At 48.9% G+C, this 20,912-nt stretch overlaps 1 protein-coding gene across 1 annotated transcript; it reads left to right on the forward strand.

Moving 5' to 3' along the window:
- The first annotated feature begins 2,237 nt into the window (after window positions 1–2,237).
- LOC119336866 (DIMBOA UDP-glucosyltransferase BX8-like) lies at window positions 2,238–4,027 on the forward strand. The gene is made up of 2 exons (XM_037608944.1): window positions 2,238–2,877; window positions 2,995–4,027. The coding sequence occupies exons 1-2, from the start codon at window positions 2,397–2,399 to the stop codon at window positions 3,882–3,884; spliced, it is 1,371 nt and encodes a 456-aa protein (XP_037464841.1). The 5' UTR covers window positions 2,238–2,396; the 3' UTR covers window positions 3,885–4,027.
- The last annotated feature ends 16,885 nt before the right edge of the window (window positions 4,028–20,912 follow it).

The raw sequence follows: 20,912 nt of genomic DNA on the forward strand, positions 1-20,912 counted from the left end.
CTAATTGAGCCCCTGCTCGTCCCCCCTTGGCTCCGCCCCTGCTTGGCATGTTACTACACTTATGTTACTACCCACTATGAAGGTAGTAACATAGTCTAGGGATATGTGTATCCTACTAGTGTATGTTACTCACCATTATAGCTAGTCTAAAACTTCACAGCCCACGACCCAATTTTCTATGTTGTTTCAGAGTAGTCCACGCGGCGGTCCATCTCTTATCTCTTTTCGTTTCAATAAAAAAACTTATCTTCCCGTAACCCTCGCCGCCCCCATCTCGCTGGCTCGTAGTCGCAACCTTTGTCTCGCCTCGCAGGTCGCTAGCCGTCTCGCAGGATTGACGGCGGTCTCGAATGGCGGCCATGGGAAGAGGGACCGAGGGACGGAGGGAGTCGTAGGCTCGTAGCAGAGGACGTCCGAGCGGATCTCATCAAGGTGCGCGCTGAAGTGGGGTGCGGCGAGGTGGGCGTGATGGAGGACAGGTATACTATCTCTCCATTCTTGTGCCATCTCCTATCTCTTTCCATACGAGGGTTCGACCGCGAGGGCGTGAGCAACCAGCGATTCATGGGGAAGCATCGAATTCCATCGTTGATTTCTAACAGATCGGTGCTGGTCGGTCTTAACCGAGGACCGAACCGATGTTCTGGTCAACCGAAATCTCGGTTGTTGCTTTTAGAGGAAACCAAACGGTCATCAATTCCAGTAAACCGAATTTCACAAGGGAAACGTTTAGAACCGGTCGACCGGCTGAAACTCGGCCGGTCACGTCCACGCTAGTGACGGCCCCACGCACCACCGCTTTACTCTTCTTTATCCTGCCGCACGAAGCGCTCCTAGAGTTCTAGCCATTCGTTCCACCACCAACTATTCCCTCTTATCCCCTCACGCCCCTCTTTCCCTGTGGCTCCCAAATAACTTCTCACCGGTCGTCGGCGATGACCGTCATCGATCCGGCACCTACCTGCCCTTTGTCTATCCCGCGTCAAACTCCACCGCGAACGGGCGCTACCTTGAGAGGAACCCACCACCGCGTGTGGCAAGGGGCAAGGTCATGGCCTGCGGCACCGATGAGGTATGGCGTTGGAGACCGGCCGGCAACTGCAAGCTATGTGGCCGCCGGCGTGGATTGGCTCGGCGCGGTGCTGCAACCGTAGTTCCGCGGAGTTGCAACCATGGTCGGAGAAAGCTGGAACTACGGTCTAGCGGAGCTGCAAGGCTCCTACATGCTGGCGAGGGAGTTCTACAACCATGACCGAGAAAAACTGGAAGCATTGTCCGGTGGAGCTGCGAGGTGAACCAGTCGTTTTTTGCTTCCACCATCTTTTTTTTTGCTACAACCGTAAGTTCTTTTGCTGGATCGCTGAGATGTTTTTGTTTCGTGACCACCGGCGGCGAGGCATGATTTTTGGCGACATTGTCAGCCCTCGGTTGGTTGCGAGGTGTTCTTTTTGCTGGAACCGACATATTATTTTGCTGGAACTATCTTATTTTTTGCTACAATCGACCGTGGAGCTCTTCTCCTCTGAATTTGTTTTTTGCTGGAACCGATCTATTCTTTTGCTCGAAGTTGGTATTGTTTTTGCTACAACTGACGATTGGAGCTATTTTTTGCTACTGAATTTGTTATGTTGGAACTGAAGCCTTTTCTTGCTGGAACCTAGTAACTTTTTGCTTCAAGGTTTTTGTTTTGTTTTCAGTTTTTTTGTAGGACACCAGATGCAAGCTGACGGCCGCGGCGAGCCAGAGGCGGTGACGTCGATCTGGGGGATGCTGCAACCATGGTGAATCGCAAGCTGGAAGCAGCCGAGGAAGGGGATTAGAGCTGCAATCTGTCGGTGACCACGCGCTGAGGACCCATTGGTGGCCGTTACGCAATCCCGAAGAACGGCTCCGGTGAGCGTGCCGACGAGCAGCTCCGGCGAGCGGCTTGGCGAGCTGCTAGGGCGAGGCGCGGGCGGTTCATGGAGTTGTGCTCAGAGTTGTACGTGAACGAGGAGGGGATTTTTCTTTTTTTTTTCTCTTTAGATCTGACGGTCACGTGTGTCGGTATCCAACGCTACGGCGCTGACCGGCCGAAAATTTCGGTCGGCGCGCCGGCGCTAGCAGTGCCCATTTCACAATTACTCGAAGCACCGAACCGATCGGTTCGGTTGAACCGAATGCCCAGCCTGATGCCCCATGATGATAGACCACATGGTGATAGATAGGGTAGCCCCCCACGGCCCACGCAGCCTGACCAGCCGACAACGCCAGCTCGCGTGGTCTCGTCGCGCGTCCGCACTCCCCGCGAGCGATAATAAAGTCCTCTCCTCCATTTCTGGCTGTTTCATCAGTCTCAGAACAAGCCTTCCGCCCGCTGCACGTCGAGAGAGCTAGAGACGGCGTCGACGGCAGCCATGGCCGGAGCCGGCCGCCGCCGCGTGGTGTTCTTCCCGTTCCCGTTCCTCGGCCACTTCAACCCGGTGCTCCGCCTCGCGGGCGCGCTGCACGCCCGCGGCCTCGCGGTCACCGTGTTCCACACCGAGCAGCGGGTGCCGGACCCGGCCGACTACCCCGCGGACTACCGCTTCGTGTCCCTGCCCGTGGAGGTGCCCCCGGAGCTGGTGGCGTCCGAGGACATCGCCAGGATGGGCATGGCCATGAACGACGCCTCCGAGGCCCCGTTCAGGGACCGGCTGGCCGCGCTGCTCGCCGAGGAGGCGGCGGAGGACGGCGGCGTCCTCTGCGTCATCACCGACGTCGTGTGGTACTCGGCGCAGGCCGTGGCCAGGGAGCTCGGCGTGCCGGCGCTCGGCATCATGACCGCCAGCGCCGCCATCTTCCGGGTCTACATGGCGTACCAGACCTTGATTGACAAGGCCTATTTGCCCGTGCAAGGTGATGCATTCGCTTAATTTCCCTTCATTTATTCGCCATGTTTTTAGACCAGCAAACAAATTCTTGGATTCATTACCGGTCAAGCTGAGACCATTTGCTCGATCTGGATCTGTGCAGACGCGCGCAAGGACGACCCAGTGGAGGAGCTGCCGCCGTACCTTGTGAAGGATCTGCTGCGGCACGACACGAGCCGCCTCGAGGACTTCGCCGAGCTGCTCCGGCACACCGTCGCCGGGGCGCGGCAGTCCTCGGGCCTCATAATCAACACCCTGGGCGCCATCGAGGCCGCCAACCTGGAGCAGATCCGCGAGGACCTGTCGGTCCCGGTGTTCGCCGTCGCCCCTCTCCACAAACTGGCGCCGTCGGCCAAGTCCACCAGCCTGGGCGAGACGCAGGCAGACCGCGGATGCCTCGGCTGGCTCGACACGCAGGAGCCCGGCAGCGTGCTCTACGTGAGCTTCGGGAGCCTGGCCGCCATGGACCCGCACGAGTTCGTGGAGCTGGCGTGGGGGCTGGCCCTGAGCAAGCGGCCGTTCGTGTGGGTCGTCCGGCCCAAGCTCATCCGCGGGTTCGAGTCCGGCGAGCTGCCCGACGGGCTCGGGGAGGAGCTGCGCGGGCGCGGCATGATCGTGAGCTGGGCGCCGCAGGAGGAGGTGCTGGCGCACCCGGCGGTGGGCGCCTTCTTCACGCACAGCGGCTGGAACTCCACGGTGGAGGCGATCGCGGAGGGCGTGCCGATGATCTGCCACCCGCTGCACGGCGACCAGTACGGCAACGCCAGGTACGTGGCCGACGTGTGGAAGGTGGGCGTGGAGGTCGACGGCACGCATCGGCTGGAGAGAGCGAGTATCAAGGCCGCCATTGAGAGGATGATGGACAGCGGGGAGGGGCGGGAGATCGGGGAGAGGATGAAGGGGCTGAAGATGGCCGCGGAGGATGGCATCAACGAGCGCGGGTCGTCCCACACGCACCTCAGTGATTTGGTCGCTCTCATAAAATCGTTCTGAATTTGAATTCCATATCTGTTTGATGATGATGTGGTTGTCATCTTGCTGATTTGGTTTCTTTTCTCTCATGTCGAATAAAGGAATCCTGTTTTCCGGTGGTTGAGACCGTCACATGAACAAGGCCAGCGCAAACTTTGGGCTCATTCGCACCCCACGCATTCCACGCGTTCCGTCGCATCGGGGCCCCTTTTGTCCCCACCGCACCGTTTATGTTTTCTTTTTCTTTTTAATAGAACATCAGCTTTATTAAAGGACGCCGATAACTGCCACACGTGTGGCATCTAGTGGGATTGTGCCGCACGCTCTGTGTGGCACGGAGACGATCCCGCCCGCACGATGGCGTCCGGGCGCACCCAGCCACATGCCGCACGTCCGGTGTGTGGCACAATCGCACACACGTCCGGGCGATCGAGCGCGCTGCCCGCACGACCTAACGCGCCCGTCGTTCCGGCCTGCCTTCCAACCCCATTCCGTCCTGCCACCGTCGTCTCCTACCTCTCGATCCCCTACCTTCATCGTCTTCTTTCTCTAGTTGCCATGGCAACCAGACTAGATCTCTAGCGCCTCCCCATCCCCCACCCCCACCCCCGCGACAACGAGCTAACAGGTCGATCTCCGATCTCCTCCTGTTTCTCGTCCTTTCTTTGTCTAGAAAAGTGAAATTGCAGATTGACCACGAACATGGCGACTAGATCCACCCTGTCATGACAAACACATCATGGATTTGTGTGTATTCAAATATGCCCACCAAATTACACCAGATCTGCCATATTCTATCCTAGAGTTGAGCTAAGTTTCTGGGTTGTGTTGGTGCGAGTAGTTGATGCATAAGAATGCGTATGAATCACTAAAATCAGGGGAAAAGAAAAGGAGGGATTTGGGTGGTGCATAGAGAGGGAGGAAAATAATTGCCACATGTTTCTGATGTTAGTTGCCACCTATTTTTGCCGTCAGCTGCCACAGTATAGTGTTGTTAGTTACCATCATATTATGTTCGCTGTTGTCGTCGGTTTGAAATGATAGTTGGCATCCGGATTTTAGAAAAGAGAATGAAAGTACATGTCCTAATTGCCGTGATGTGTTGGTTGTCATTGCAAGAAATGTGATAAGATTGCCGTGTTTTCTTGTATGTGCAAACAGAAAGAATGCATTTTGCGGATATTGATGCGTTCTTGTTCATGTAGTGACTGAAAACAAACTGGAAAAAAAAAGGAAAAATGAATCATGAAGACGACACTGATCCTTGGTTTTCTCAAAGGCCAGAAACGCCCCTTTGGGATGCAGCAGAGTACAATCAACTCATTTCCGCAGGGCCGTTGCTGCCAGTACTAGAGCAGTACGCAAACGTCGGTACGATGCATCATCAAAAAAGGGGCAGTTGCCATATTTATGACGAGGAAGATGGCATTCTACTCATGTCCTACAATGTCCATTTGTCGCAGGCTCTTATGACCCAACCACACCCGCGGGGATACCATGGCAAGTGCAAGCACATGGCGCAAACGCTGACAGATGTATGGGCGACCAACTTCAAGTAGCCAATGTGGCAAATCAAGGTAACGCGTACGGAAAAGAAACATACTGGTGTCGACATGAAATTAAACTTGCAAGGATGGCAAAGGCTTACGAGTTATATGGAAAAACGCAGGGCCTTCATGTAGCGCATGGCAACAGGTGGCAACCATGTACCTGCCATCAACATCGAACACAGGTGAGACGACCGAAGTGAATTTGTGGACAGTGATTCAGGAGAATGAACATAGGACAAATGCAGTTGCCATGCCTGGACAACTGCATTTGCCATGATTGGACAGGTGCAGTTGCCATGCATGCACAACTGCATTTTCCATGCCTCGGACAAATGCAGTGCTAATCCTGGGTTGCCATGTATGCACAACTGCATTTTGCCATGGCAGGACAAATGCAGTGCCATGCCTGTACAGGTGTAGTTGCTATGTCAAATCAACTGTGGTTGTCATACCTAATCAAATATGATTCATGTGTCTAAACAACTGTGGATGACAAGTGTGAACAAAAATTTGTGTGGCATTGTTGAACTACTACATGTGCCATGTTGTACAAACTGCAGTTGCCATGCATTGACCAACTGCTAAATGATCACAGGTTGTTATGGTGGAACCACACCGACAAACATCTCATGGCAAGCTTCATAGTTGCAGTCCCATGCTATTGCAGATAGAGCACATCAAGTTGGAATGACAAATCAGATGCGGTTAGCACATGCGGCACAACAAGGTAAAAAATATGTGAACTAGCAAAACAATAGTGCACTTGCTTTTGTGGAAAAGCATGGGGGAAAATGAATTTTGTCACGGTGGTGACGGAAAACAACAAAAATGCTGCCAAGTGGACACGTGCACCTAGAATGCATGTTTTGATGATAAAGAATGTTGGTTGCCATGCATTGGCAACAGTAGCTGTCATGGTTGTTGAACTGTAACTGCCATGGCTCAAAAACTGCAGTTGCCATGCATGGCCAGATGCAAATGTCATGGCTTGCTGTATGAATGATATTTTGCCAATCAGATGCAGTTGCTATATTTCGTTACAATAAACCTGCCATTCAAGCAATGCTTACACACGTACCCTTTTTTTGTAGGGCCTTTGACTACAATCAACAGCGGCGTGGGGACATCTACTGCGGGAACCTCTGAGCACACAGAAGAAGTGTTCCACCAGCCAGTCAACAGTCGTGGCACAAACAATGCAGAAGCAGTGTCGGAAATGGCAATCGTTCCAGCAATGCCGACAAGCACACCTTTGCACACCAGCGCAAGCAACACTCAAGCAGATGAAACAGCCGCCAATACTGAAGTGAACGATGAAACTGATGACGAAGCCCAAGGGGATGAAGAAGATGGGCAATCAGAAATCATCGTACCTCAGCCACCATATGTTGGGCAGAGATTTGATTCATTTGCAGATGCCAAGGAATTCTACCAGACATATGCAATGTTCCATGGTTTTGCGGTGAACACCAATACCATAGGAAAATTAAAAAAACTAAAGAGTACAGCAGAGGTGAGAGAAGGTGCTACAAGGCACGAAGGAATAAGAAGGGGAAAGGTGTTGCCTCTGTCGTGCCGGAACGAAAGAGAGGTATCATTGTCAAGACGAATGCCCTGTCCGGTGCAAGCTAAACGCAGATGGAGCACAGTGGGTGGTCACCGACTATTTCGACGAACACAACCACAAACTCATAAAGAAGTTTGATCTGGTGAAATTTCTGAGCGCCCACAAAGGATTCATCCCCCTCGAGAAGAAATTCGTAAAGTTGCTACATGATTGTAATGTCGGTCCGTCAAGAATGGTCCAAATACTGTCCCTGATCCACAGCGGAGATGGTAGACTAAGTAGCATGCCCTACATACCAGCAGACATCACAAACCTAAAGGCAAAGTACCGTAGAGAGAGTAGGTTGGCTGACATAGAAGCCACGATAGCCTACTTTGAAGAGAAAGTAAAAGCAGATGTTGATTTCTTCTACAAGATAAGATTGGATGATGAGGACCGTGTCAGAAACTGTAGGGTTTCGTAGTAATTTCAAAAAATTTCCTACGCACACGCAAGATCATGTGATGCATAGCAACGAGGGGAGAGTATTGTCTACGTACCCAACGCAGACCGACTGCGGAAGCGATGACACGACGTAGAGGAAGTAGTCGTACGTCTTCTCGATCCAACCGATCAAGCACCGAAACTACGGCACCTCCGAGTTCGAGCACACGTTCAGCTCGATGACGATCCCCGGACTCCGATCCAGCAAAGTGTCGGGGAAGAGTTCCGTCAGCACGACGGCGTGATGACGATCTTGATGAACTACAGCAGCAGGGCTTCGCCTAAACTCCGCTATAGTATTATCGAGGAATATGGTGGCAGGGGGCACCGCACACGGCTAAGGAATAGATCACGTGGATCAACTTGTGTCAACTTGTGTGTTTGGGGTGCCTCTACCTCAGTATATAAAGGAGCCAAGGGGGGGAGAGGGGCGCCGGCCAAGGAGGAGGGCGCAGGAGGAGTCCTACTCCTACCGGGAGTAGGACTCCCCCCCCAATCCTATTCCAACTAGGATTCCCCAAGGGGGAAAGAGGGAGAGGGGTGGCCGGCCACCTCTCCTAGTCCTAATAGGACTAGGGGAAGGGGGGAGGCGCGCAGCCCCCTTGGGCTGCCCCTTTCTCCTTTCCACTAAGGCCCATGAAGGCCCATATGGCTCCCGGGGGGTTCCGGTAACCTCCCGGTAACCCGGTAAAATCCCGATTTCACCCGGAACACTTCCGATGTCCAAACATAGGCTTCCAATATATCAATCTTTACGTCTCGACCATTTCGAGACTCCTCGTCATGTCCGTGATCACATCCGGGACTCCGAACAACCTTCGGTACATCAAAATGCATAAACTCATAATATAACTGTCATCGTAACCTTAAGCGTGCGGACCCTACGGGTTTGAGAACAATGTAGACATGACCGAGACATGTCTCTGGTCAATAACCAATAGCGGGACCTGGATGCCCATATTGGCTCCTACATATTCTACGAAGATCTTTATCGGTCAGACCGCATAACAACATACGTTGTTCCCTTTGTCATCGGTATGTTACTTGCCCGAGATTCGATCGTTGGTATCCAATACCTAGTTCAATCTCGTTAACGGCAAGTCTCTTTACTCGTTCCGTAATACATCATCTCACAACTAACATATTAGTTGTAATGCTTGCAAGGCTTATGTGATGTGTATTACCGAGAGGGCCCAGAGATACCTCTCCGACAATCGGAGTGACAAATCCTAATCTCGAAATACGCCAACCCAACATCGACCATTGGAGACACCTGTAGTACTCCTTTATAATCACCCAGTTACGTTGTGACGTTTGGTAGCACCCAAAGTGTTCCTCCGGCAAACGGGAGTTGCATAATCTCATAGTCATAGGAACATGTATAAGTCATGAAGAAAGCAATAGCAACATACTAAACGATCAGGTGCTAAGCTAATGGAATGGGTCATGTCAATCAGATCATTCAACTAATGATGTGACCTCGTTAATCAAATAACAACTCATTGTTCATGGTTAGGAAACATAACCATCTTTGATTAACGAGCTAGTCAAGTAGAGGCATACTAGTGACACTTTGTTTGTCTATGTATTCACACATGTATTATGTTTCCGGTAAATACAATTCTAGCATGAATAATAAACATTTATCATGATTATAAGGAAATAAATAATAACTTTATTATTGCCTCTAGGGCATATTTCCTTCAGTCTCCCACTTGCACTAGAGTCAATAATCTAGATTACACTGTAATGATTCTAACACCCATGGAGCCTTGGTGTTGATCATGTTTTGCTCGTGGAAGAGGCTTAGTCAACGGGTCTGCAACATTCAGATCCGTATGTATCTTGCAAATCTCTATGTCTCCCACCTGGACTAGATCCCGGATGGAGTTGAAGCGTCTCTTGATGTGTTTGGTCCTTTTGTGAAATCTGGATTCCTTTGCCAAGGCAATTGCAACAGTATTGTCACAAAAGATTTTCATTGGACCCGATGCACTAGGTATGACACCTAGATCGGATATGAATTCCTTCATCCAGACTCCTTCATTTGCTGCTTCCGAAGCAGCTATGTATTCCGCTTCACATGTAGATCCCGCTACGACGCTTTGTTTAGAACTGCACCAACTGACAGCTCCACCGTTTAATGTAAACACGTATCCGGTTTGCGATTTAGAATCATCCGGATCAGTGTCAAAGCTTGCATCAACGTAACCTTTTACGACGAGCTCTTTGTCACCTCCATATACGAGAAACATATCCTTAGTCCTTTTCAGGTATTTCAGGATGTTCTTGACCGCTGTCCAGTGATCCACTCCTGGATTACTTTGGTACCTCCCTGCTAAACTTATAGCAAGGCATACATCAGGTCTGGTACACAGCATTGCATACATGATAGATCCTATGGCTGATGCATAGGGAACATCTTTCATATTCTCTCTATCTTCTGCAGTGGTCGGGCATTGAGTCTTACTCAATTTCACACCTTGTAACACAGGCAAGAACCCTTTCTTCGCTTGATCCATTTTGAACTTCTTCAAAATTTTGTCAAGGTATGTGCTTTGTGAAAGTCCAATTAAGCGTTTTGATCTATCTCTATGGATCTTAATGCCTAATATGTAAGCAGCTTCACCGAGGTCTTTCATTGAAAAACTTTTATTCAAGTATCCCTTTATGCTATCCAGAAATTCTATATCATTTCCAATCAGTAATATGTCATCCACATATAATATCAGAAATGCTACAGAGCTCCCACTCACTTTCTTGTAAATACAGGCTTCTCCGAAAGTCTGTATAAAACCAAATGCTTTGATCACACTATCAAAACATTTATTCCAACTCCGAGAGGCTTGCACCAGTCCATAAATGGATCGCTGGAGCTTGCACACTTTGTTAGCTCCCTTTGGATCGACAAAACCTTCCGGTTGCATCATATACAACTCTTCTTCCAGAAATCCATTCAGGAATGCAGTTTTGACATCCATCTGCCAAATTTCATAATCATAAAATGCGGCAATCGCTAACATGATTCGGACGGACTTAAGCATCGCTACGGGTGAGAAGGTCTCATCGTAGTCAATCCCTTGAACTTGCCGAAAACCTTTTGCAACAAGTCAAGCTTTGTAGACAGTAACATTACCATCAGCGTCAGTCTTCTTCTTAAAGATCCATTTATTCTCAATTGCTTGCCGATCATCGGGCAAGTCAACCAAAGTCCATACTTTGTTCTCATACATGGATCCCATCTCAGATTTCATGGCTTCAAGCCACTTTGCGGAATCTGGGCTCACCATTGCTTCTTCATAGTTCGTAGGTTCATCATGATCTAGTAGCATGACTTCCAGAACAGGATTACCGTACCAGTCTGGCGCGGATCTTACTCTGGTTGATCTACGAGGTTCAGTAGTATCTTGATCTGAAGTTTCATGATCATTATCATTGGCTTCCTCACTAACTGGTGTAGGTGTCACTGAAACAGTTTTCTGTGATGAACTACTTTCCAGTAAGGGAGCAGGTACAGTTACCTCGTCAAGTTCTACTTTCCTCCCACTCACTTCTTTCGAGAGAAACTCCTTCTCTAGAAATGATCCATTCTTAGCAACGAATGTCTTGCCTTCGGATCTATGATAGAAGGTGTACCCAACAGTTTCCTTTGGGTATCCTATGAAGACACATTTCTCCGATTTGGGTTCGAGCTTATCAGGTTGAAGCTTTTTCACATAAGCATCGCAGCCCCAAACTTTAAGAAACGACAACTTTGGTTTCTTGCCAAACCACAATTCATAAGGCGTCGTCTCAACGGATTTTGATGGTGCCCTATTTAACGTGAATGCGGCCGTCTCTAAAGCACAACCCCAAAATGACAGCGGTAAATCTGTAAGAGACATCATAGATCATACCATATCTAGTAAAGTACGATTACGACGTTCGGACACACCATTGCGCTGTGGTGTTCCGGGTGGCGTGAGTTGTGAAACTATTCCACAGTTTTTCAAATGTACACCAAACTCGTAACTCAAATATTCTCCTCCACGATCAGATCGTAGAAACTTTATTTTCTTGTTACGATGATTTTCAACTTCACTCTGAAATTCTTTGAACTTTTCAAATGTTTCAGACTTATGCTTCATTAAGTAGATATATCCATATCTGCTCAAATCATCTGTGAAGGTGAGAAAATAACGATACCCGCCTCGAGCCTCAATATTCATTGGACCACATACATCGGTATGTATGATTTCCAACAAATCTGTTGCTCTCTCCATAGTACCGGAGAACGGTGTTTTAGTCATCTTGCCCATGAGGCACGGTTCGCAAGTACCAAGTGATTCATAATCAAGTGGTTCCAAAAGTCCATCAGCATGGAGTTTCTTCATGCGCTTTATACCGATATGACCTAAACGACAGTGCCACAAATAAGTTGCACTTTCATTATCAACTCTGCATCTTTTGGTTTCAATATTATGAATATGTGTATTACTACTATCGAGATTCAATAAGAATAGACCACTCTTCAAGGGTGCATGACCATAAAAGATATTACTCATATAAATAGAACAACCATTATTCTCTGATTTAAATGAATAACCGTCTCGCATTAAACAAGATCCAGATATAATGTTCATGCTCAACGCTGGCACCAAATAACAATTATTTAGGTCTAATATTAATCCCGAAGGTAGATGTAGAGGTAGCGTGCCGACTGCGATCACATCGACTTTGGAACCGTTTCCCACGCGCATCGTCACCTCGTCCTTCGCTAGTGCCCGCTTATTCTGTAGTCCCTGTTTCGAGTTGCAAATTTTAGCAACAGAACCAGTATCAAATACCCAAGTGCTACTGCGAGCTCTAGTAAGGTACACATCAATAACATGTATATCACATATACCTTTGTTCACCTTGCCATCCTTCTTATCCGCCAAATACTTGGGGCAGTTCCGCTTCCAGTGACCAGTCTGCTTGCAGTAGAAGCACTCAGTTTCAGGCTTAGGTCCAGACTTGGGTTTCTTCTCTTGAGCAGCAACTTGCTTGCTGTTCTTCTTGAAGTTCCCCTTTTTCTTCCCTTTGCCCTTTTTCTTGAAACTAGTGGTCTTGTTAACCATCAACACTTGATGCTCCTTCTTGATTTCTACCTCCGCAGCTTTCAGCATTGCGAAGAGCTCGGGAATAGTCTTGTTCATCCCTTGCATATTATAGTTCATCACGAAGCTCTTGTAGCTTGGTGGCAGTGATTGGAGAATTCTGTCAATGACGCAATCATCTGGAAGATTAACTCCCAATTGAATCAAGTGATTATTATACCCAGACATTTTGAGTATATGCTCACTAACAGAACTGTTCTCCTCCATCTTGCAGCTATAGAACTTATTGGAGACTTCATATCTCTCAATTCGGGCATTTGCTTGAAATATTAACTTCAACTCCTGGAACATCTCATATGCTCCATGACGTTCAAAACGTCGTTGAAGTCCCGATTCTAAGCCGTAAAGCATGGCACACTGAACTATCGAGTAGTCATCAGCTTTGCTCTGCCAGACGTTCACAACATCTGGTGTTGCTCCAGCAGCAGGCCTGGCACCCAGCGGTGCTTCCAGGACGTAATTCTTCTGTGCAGCAATGAGGATAATCCTCAAGTTACGGACCCAGTCCGTGTAATTGCTACCATCATCTTTCAACTTTGCTTTCTCAAGGAACGCATTAAAATTCAACGGAACAACAGCACGAGCCATCTATCTACAATCAACATAAATAAGCAAGATACTATCAAGGACTAAGTTCATGATAAATTTTAAGTTCAATTAATCATATTACTAAAGAACTCCCACTTAGATAGACATCCCTCTAATCCTCTAAGTGATCACGTGATCCAAATCAACTAAACCATGTCCGATCATCACGTGAAATGGAGTAGTTTCATCGGTGAACATCATTATGTTGATCATATCTACTATATGATTCACGCTCGACCTTTCGGTCTCTGTGTTCCGAGGCCATATCTGTATATGCTAGGCTCGTCAAGTTTAACCTGAGTATTCTGCGTGCGCAACTGTTTTGCACCCGTTGTATTTGAACGTAGAGCCTATCACACCCGATCATCACGTGGTGTCTCAGCACGAAGAACTTTCGCAACGGTGCATACTCAGGGAGAACACTTCTTGATAATTTAGTGAGAGATCATCTTATAATGCTACCGTCAATCAAAGCAAGATAAGATGCATAAAAAGATAAACATCACATGCAATCAATATAAGTGATATGATATGGCCATCATCATCTTGTGCCTGTGATCTCCATCTCCGAAGCACCGTCATGATCACCATCGTCACCGGCGCGACACCTTGATCTCCATCGTAGCATCATTTTCGTCTCACCAATCTTATGCTTCTACGACTATCACTACCGTTTAGTAATAAAGTAAAGCATTACATCGCGATTGCATTGCATACAATAAAGCGACAACCATATGGCTCCTGCCAGTTGCCGATAACTCGGTTACAAAACATGATCATCTCATACAATAAAATTCAGCATCATGCCTTGACCATATCACATCACAACATGCCCTGCAAAAACAAGTTAGACGTCCTCTACTTTGTTGTTGCATGTTTTACGTGGCTGCTATGTTCTTAAGTAAGAACCAATCTCACCTACGCATCAAAACCACAACGATAGTTTGTCAAATAGACTCCGTTTTAACCTTCGCAAGGACCGGGCGTAGCCATACTTGGTTCAACTAAAGTTGGAGAGACAGTCGCCCGCAAGCCATCTCTGTGCAAAGCACGTCGAGGGAACCGGTCTCGCGTAAGCGTACGTGTAAGGTTGGTCCGGGTCGTCTCGTCCAACAATACCGCCGAACCAAAGTATGACATGCTGGTAGGCAGTATGACTTGTATCGTCCACAACTCACTTGTGTTCTACTCGTGCATATAACATCAACATAAATAACCTGGCTCGGATGCCACTGTAGGGTTTCGTAGTAATTTCAAAAATTTTCCTACGCACACGCAAGATCATGTGATGCATAGCAACGAGGGGAGAGTATTGTCTACGTACCCAACGCAGACCGACTGCGGAAGCGATGACACGACGTAGAGGAAGTAGTCGTACGTCTTCTTGATCCAACCGATCAAGCACCGAAACTACGACACCTCCGAGTTCGAGCACACGTTCAGCTCGATGACGATCCCCGGACTCCGATCCAGCAAAGTGTCGGGGAAGAGTTCCGTCAGCACGACGGCGTGGTGACGACCTTGATGAACTACAGCAGTAGGGCTTCGCCTAAACTCCGCTATAGTATTATCGAGGAATATGGTGGCAGGGGGCACCGCACACGGCTAAGGAATAAATCACGTGGATCAACTTGTGTCAACTTGTGTGTTTGGGGTGCCTCTACCTCAGTATATAAAGGAGCCAAGGGGGGGAGAGGGGCGCCGGCCAAGGAGGAGGGCGCAGGAGGAGTCCTACTCCTACCGGGAGTAGGACTCCCCCCCCAATCCTATTCCAACTAGGATTCCCCAAGGGGGAAAGAGGGAGAGGGGTGGCCGGCCACCTCTCCTAGTCCTAATAGGACTAGGGGAAGGGGGGAGGCGCGCAGCCCCCTTGGGCTGCCCCTTTCTCCTTTCCACTAAGGCCCATGAAGGCCCATATGGCTCCCGGGGGGTTCCGGTAACCTCCCGGTAACCCGGTAAAATCCCGATTTCACCCGGAACACTTCCGATGTCCAAACATAGGCTTCCAATATATCAATCTTTACGTCTCGACCATTTCGAGACTCCTCGTCATGTCCGTGATCACATCCGGGACTCCGAACAACCTTCGGTACATCAAAATGCATAAACTCATAATATAACTGTCATCGTAACCTTAAGCGTGCGGGCCCTACGGGTTCGAGAACAATGTAGACATGACCGAGACACGTCTCCGGTTAATAACCAATAGCGGGACCTGGATGCCCATATTGGCTCCTACATATTCTACGAAGATCTTTATCGGTCAGACCGCATAACAACATACGTTGTTCCCTTTGTCATCGGTATGTTACTTGCCCGAGATTCGATCGTCGGTATCCAATACCTAGTTCAATCTCGTTTACCGGCAAGTCTCTTTACTCGTTCCGTAATACATCATCTCACAACTAACATATTAGTTGTAATGCTTGCAAGGCTTATGTGATGTGTATTACCGAGAGGGCCCAGAGATACCTCTCTGACAATCGGAGTGACAAATCCTAATCTCGAAATACGCCAACCCAACATCGACCATTGGAGACACCTGTAGTACTCCTTTATAATCACCCAGTTACGTTGTGACGTTTGGTAGTACCCAAAGTGTTCCTCCAGTAAACGGGAGTTGCATAATCTCATAGTCATAGGAACATGTATAAGTCATGAAGAAAGCAATAGCAACATACTAAACGATCGGGTGCTAAGCTAATGGAATGGGTCATGTCAATCAGATCATTCTACTAATGATGTGACCTCGTTAATCAAATAACAACTCATTGTTCATGGTTAGGAAACATAACCATCTTTGATTAACGAGCTAGTCAAGTAGAGGCATACTAGTGACACTTTGTTTGTCTATGTATTCACACATGTATTATGTTTCCGGTAAATACAATTCTAGCATGAATAATAAACATTTATCATGATTATAAGGAAATAAATAATAACTTTATTATTGCCTCTAGGGCATATTTCCTTCAGAAATGTATATTGGGTGGATGGTGCTGCAAGAAGGGCCTACAAACATTTCTGTGATTGCATATCATTCAACGCAACATATCTCACTAATATGTACAAGATGCCCTGCGCTCCATTCATAGGAATAAATAACCACAATCAGTCATTGCAGTTCAGTTGCGGACTCGTTCGGAACAAAGATACGGATGGTTACACTTGGTTGTTCAAAACCTTCTTGGAGTGCATGGATGGACTTGCTCCGATGAACATAATAACAGACCAGGATTTTAGCATGCTTGTAGGCATAGGGGAGGTCTTTCCGTTGGCAGTGCACATGCACTGCAGGTGGCATATTATTAAAAAGGCTGAGGAGATGCTAGGACCATTTTTTGCTGACCGTCCAGGGCCGCACAAGGCATTCGAGGTATGCGTGGACCACAGCCTGACGGCGGAGGAGTTTGAACGGAGTTGGACGGCTATGATTGAAACGTACCAAGTGCAAGACAACGAGACACTTACTGGCCTGTGGTAGAAGCAAATGTACTGGGTGCCGGCCTACTTCATGCAGTGCTTCTTCCCATTTCTGCAGACTACACATCGCAGCGAGGGGTTCAACGCTGTTTTGAAGCGGTACGTGAGCCCTGGCAACTCATTGCTGCAGTTTGCCAAGCAATACATAACTTTGCAACAGAAAATACTGGGATCTGAGCTACAGCAAGAAGCGAACACCGCACTCAAGCAGCCTAAACTGCTAACATATTTTCCAATGGAGAGGCAGATGAGCAAGATATATACCAACAAGATTTTTAACAAGTAAGTCGATTATGCTACCCTCTTATTTGCACAAAGCATGAAGATTGTAGGTGCCATAAAGAATTCAATGCAATTGCCATCTTTTTTGACTTGCTGATCTATTGAAAATAGCCATTAAATACAGTGTAAGCATGATCTGTAGTTGCCATGTGGGTTGAACTGTAGTTGCCATGTGGGCTGAACTGTAGTTGCCATGTGAAAATGATATGTAGTTGACATGTGGCTCAAAACTTCGTTTGCCATGTTTTATAAACTACACTTGCCATGTTAAATGAAATTCATTTGCCAATTCAAAATGTGATGCATTTTGCCATGTGAAAAATATCATGCGGTTGCCATATGGAAACAAAAAACACAAGAACAGATGTAGGAAAAACAACATGATTTCCATGCCATCAATGATTTTAGATATACGTGTTGCTATGTTACAACCTACCTCAACATAAGAGCATCTCCACTAGGCTCCCAAGAACACCCCCATCACCACTTTTTTAGCCCCGGCGTTAAAAAAACGCTCCACTCACGCCCCCAACACCTCGTTTTTCGCTGGTTTTAAGTAAAGTTAGCCTCGGCGAGCTCACCCCGAACCCAGCCCCCCCGGGGGTAGCTGGGGACGCCGGCGCCACTTTTTCCCCTCGTGTGGCCCACCTGCAGCCACAACTCCCCCCCATGCTCTCTCTCTCCTCGTCGCTTTCTCCTCGAGCCCCCACCTTCTCTCTCCCCATCCGCTTCTCTCTCCCCGTTCGCGTCCCGGCCACCCGAACCCGCCCTGGTGCCTCCCCGCCGCAGCTTCGGCCCGCAGCGCCCAACCTCCCGCGTCGCCCCGCCAGCCCTCTGCGCCCGGTCGGCCTCCCGCACCGCGCCACCCTGCCAAACGGAGAGCTCGCGGGCTTGGCGAGGCTGCGCTCGAGCTTGTGCGCGTTCCTCGTGGCGCTCCAGCACGCGGTCCGCTCCGCTCCAGCCCCATTCCCGGCGCACTTCGAGGCCCCACTTCTCCTCCCCTTCTCCCTCCCGGTCAGCCGGTGTTGCGGCCAGATCAGCGGCGTTGTCCAGGCGGAGGCCGCTGTCGATGACGAGGAGGAGGCGCTCTGCCCCATCTGCCTCGACGCCATGGAGTCGGGCCGTGACGTGCGCGTCCTCCCCAGCTGCAACCGCGCCTTCCACGAGGACTGCGACGATCGGTGGCTGGCCATCTCGCCTGGGTGGCCGCCCTGCTCAGCCGCACGGTCGAGCTCGTCCGGTCGGACAACGCCATGTACGCCTCCTGCAGGACCATGGTGCACGCGCTCTCGCGCTTGCCTGTGCGTGGCAAGGAGGACGGCGGCGAGTTCGCGTGCAAGTCCATCCCTGCTGGCGCGAGTTGGTGCTACCGCGCGCGCTGCTTTGCTGCTGCCCAAGGCGGGCGAGCGACGGGGCACAGTGAGTCACGCGAGATGGCAAGGACTGTGGCGGGATCATCGTGGCGTCTTCCTCGCCTCATTGTCGAGCTAGTGGGGGGCACATCGAGTGGGAAATTTTTGCCCCCCAGGCCAAAAATTTCGCCGGCAGCCCCCCAGGCGGCGAAAAATATGCCTCCTGGGGAGGCCAACGGCTGGAGATGCTCTAAGGTGCTACAAAAACATCGTATAAGAGTTTAACAAAAGCACAAAAAACATGCAGATTCCAGGAAGAAACAAAGCGTGCCAGCATGTACACGGCTTACCAGGTGGACGAACATACGTTCAATGTGTGTTCATTATTGAGCATGTCGGATTCAGAACCTGAAGACCCGGACAAGGGAAGGAACTACTCTATGAAGGCAATGATAAGCAAAGACGGATACTACTGCCAATGCTGCAAATTCGAACGTGACGGGATTGTGTGTTGTCACATACTGAAAGTAATGGACATGCACGCGGTCACACGATTGCCCCGCCATTTCATAAGGCGGCGATGGACTTGGGACGCTGACGATGCGTTGGGGCCACAAACATCAAATGCAGTGTTGGTTGTGCATGACGAGAGACCGGAGGCAACCATGGAAGCCGTGAGGCACGTTGTGTTGACCAAGAACTATGCTGAACTAATAGATGAAGCATGCAAGAGCGATGAGACAGCGAGGGTGGCAGAAAAACATAGGAAAGTCCTGAAATGAGAGCTTGATGAGATCAAAAAGAGGAAGGCTGAAGAAGCCTTACACAGGTTCCCCCGCACCTCAAGTGTGCCTTCGTCCATGGGTCCGTCATCTGAAAACTCGGAGGTAGGGTCTGGAAGAGCAAGCACGCAAATCCAGGTCAGGAACCCGCCCCGTTCCATCACAAAAGGGCATCAAAAAGAGATAAGATACAAATCGGGGTTGGAAATTTAAGCAAAACACAAGAAAATAAAGAAAGGGGCGGGCAATCCATAAAAGCAATTGTGGAGGATTGTAACTTATGTGGTGGTGACATTTTTGTAAGGTATATGGTCAGGATTTTAAAAATTCGACAAATGACTGTTGGTGGACAACATGATTTGAAAGAAATGCCATGTATGCCACGCATGTGCTGCTAAATTTGCCATGCTGCTTCCATCGAATCCGCCATGTGATTTCTACTGAATCTGCCATCACGCATATTTTTCGTTTTCAGACCATGCATTTTTGTTTCCGTTTTTTTGACATGCTGATCTATTGAAAAATGTCAACTGGGTACATTATAAGCATGAAAAATCGTAGTTGCCATGTGAAATCACCTACAGTTGCCATGTGTAATAAAAATGCATTTGCCATGTGGAAATGGTGTCTAGTTAACATGTGACACAAAACTACAGTTGCCATGTTTTATGAACTGCATTTGCCATGTTAAATAAACTTTGTTTGCCATGTTATATGTTATCCAGTTGCCATGTCAAATATCGTGCAGTTGCCATGTCATATATCATGCAGTTGCCCAAAATAACAAAAAACAGAATGGTTACTTTCACTAACCATGCCTGATGAACTATAATTGCCATGTTTTCGGGCATCATAGACACATTCAAACACCCAACTGGTACTACCAACCACAAACACATAAATAGTACTAAAACATAAACGTCGCTACTCTCAAACCTAAGTAGGTTCACATCCACACATGTATTACAAATATGTTCAATGCCACTCACACGCTGCCACTAAAATACTAGACAATGGAAGGGTTGCAGTCATAACATAGTACACGGACATAGTTTTAAAAGAACAAGTTGATACCTTACATTCATCAACCACGGAATGTAAGGTAGGCGTGCGGTATGGAGCACCATGTGATCACTTGTACTTCTTGATGGCTTTTTTGACAACTTTGTTGGGGAACGTAGTAATTTCAAAAAAATCCTACGCACACGCAAGATCATGGTGATGCATAGCAACGAGAGGGGAGAGTGTTGTCCATGTACCCTCGTAGACCGTAAGCGGAAGCGTTATGACAACGCGGTTGATGTAGTCGTACGTCTTCACGATCCGACCGATCCAAGTACCGAACATACAGCACCTCCGAGTTCAGCACACGTTCAGCTCGATGACGATCCCCGGACTCTGATCCAGCAGGGTATCGGGGATGAGTTCCGTCAGCACGACGGCGTGGTGACGATGATGATGTTCTACCGACGCAGGGCTTCGCCTAAGTACCGCTACGATATGACCGAGGTGGAATATGGTGGAGGGGGGCACCGCACACGGCTAAGGAACAATCACGATGCTCAACTTGTGTATCTAGAGGTGCCCCCTGCCCCCGTATATAAAGGAGGGAGGGGAAGGTGCGGCCGGCCCCCTAGGGGTGCGCCTGGAGGAGTCCTACTCCCACCGGGAGTAGGACTCCCTCCTCTTGCCTTGGTGGAGAAGGAAAGGAGGAGGGGAAAGAGGAAAGGGGGGCGCCGCCCCCCCTCCTTGTCCTATTCGGACTAGGGGAGGGGGCGCGCGGCCTGCCCTGGCCGGCCCTCCTCTTCTCCCTCATGGCCCATG

Source organism: Triticum dicoccoides, chromosome 7B (assembly GCF_002162155.2).
Source record: "Triticum dicoccoides isolate Atlit2015 ecotype Zavitan chromosome 7B, WEW_v2.0, whole genome shotgun sequence".
NCBI classification, from domain to species: Eukaryota; Viridiplantae; Streptophyta; class Magnoliopsida; order Poales; family Poaceae; genus Triticum; species Triticum dicoccoides.

What these genes read in the sequence shown, in the direction of transcription:
- LOC119336866 (XM_037608944.1), top strand. Translation starts at nt 2,397, where the DNA reads ATGGCCGGAGCCGGCCGCCGCCGCGTGGTGTTCTTCCCGTTCCCGTTC. An exon ending in GGCCTATTTGCCCGTGCAAG is followed by an intron (nt 2,878 to 2,994) that starts GTGATGCATTCG and finishes GGATCTGTGCAG; the next exon opens with ACGCGCGCAAGGACGACCCA.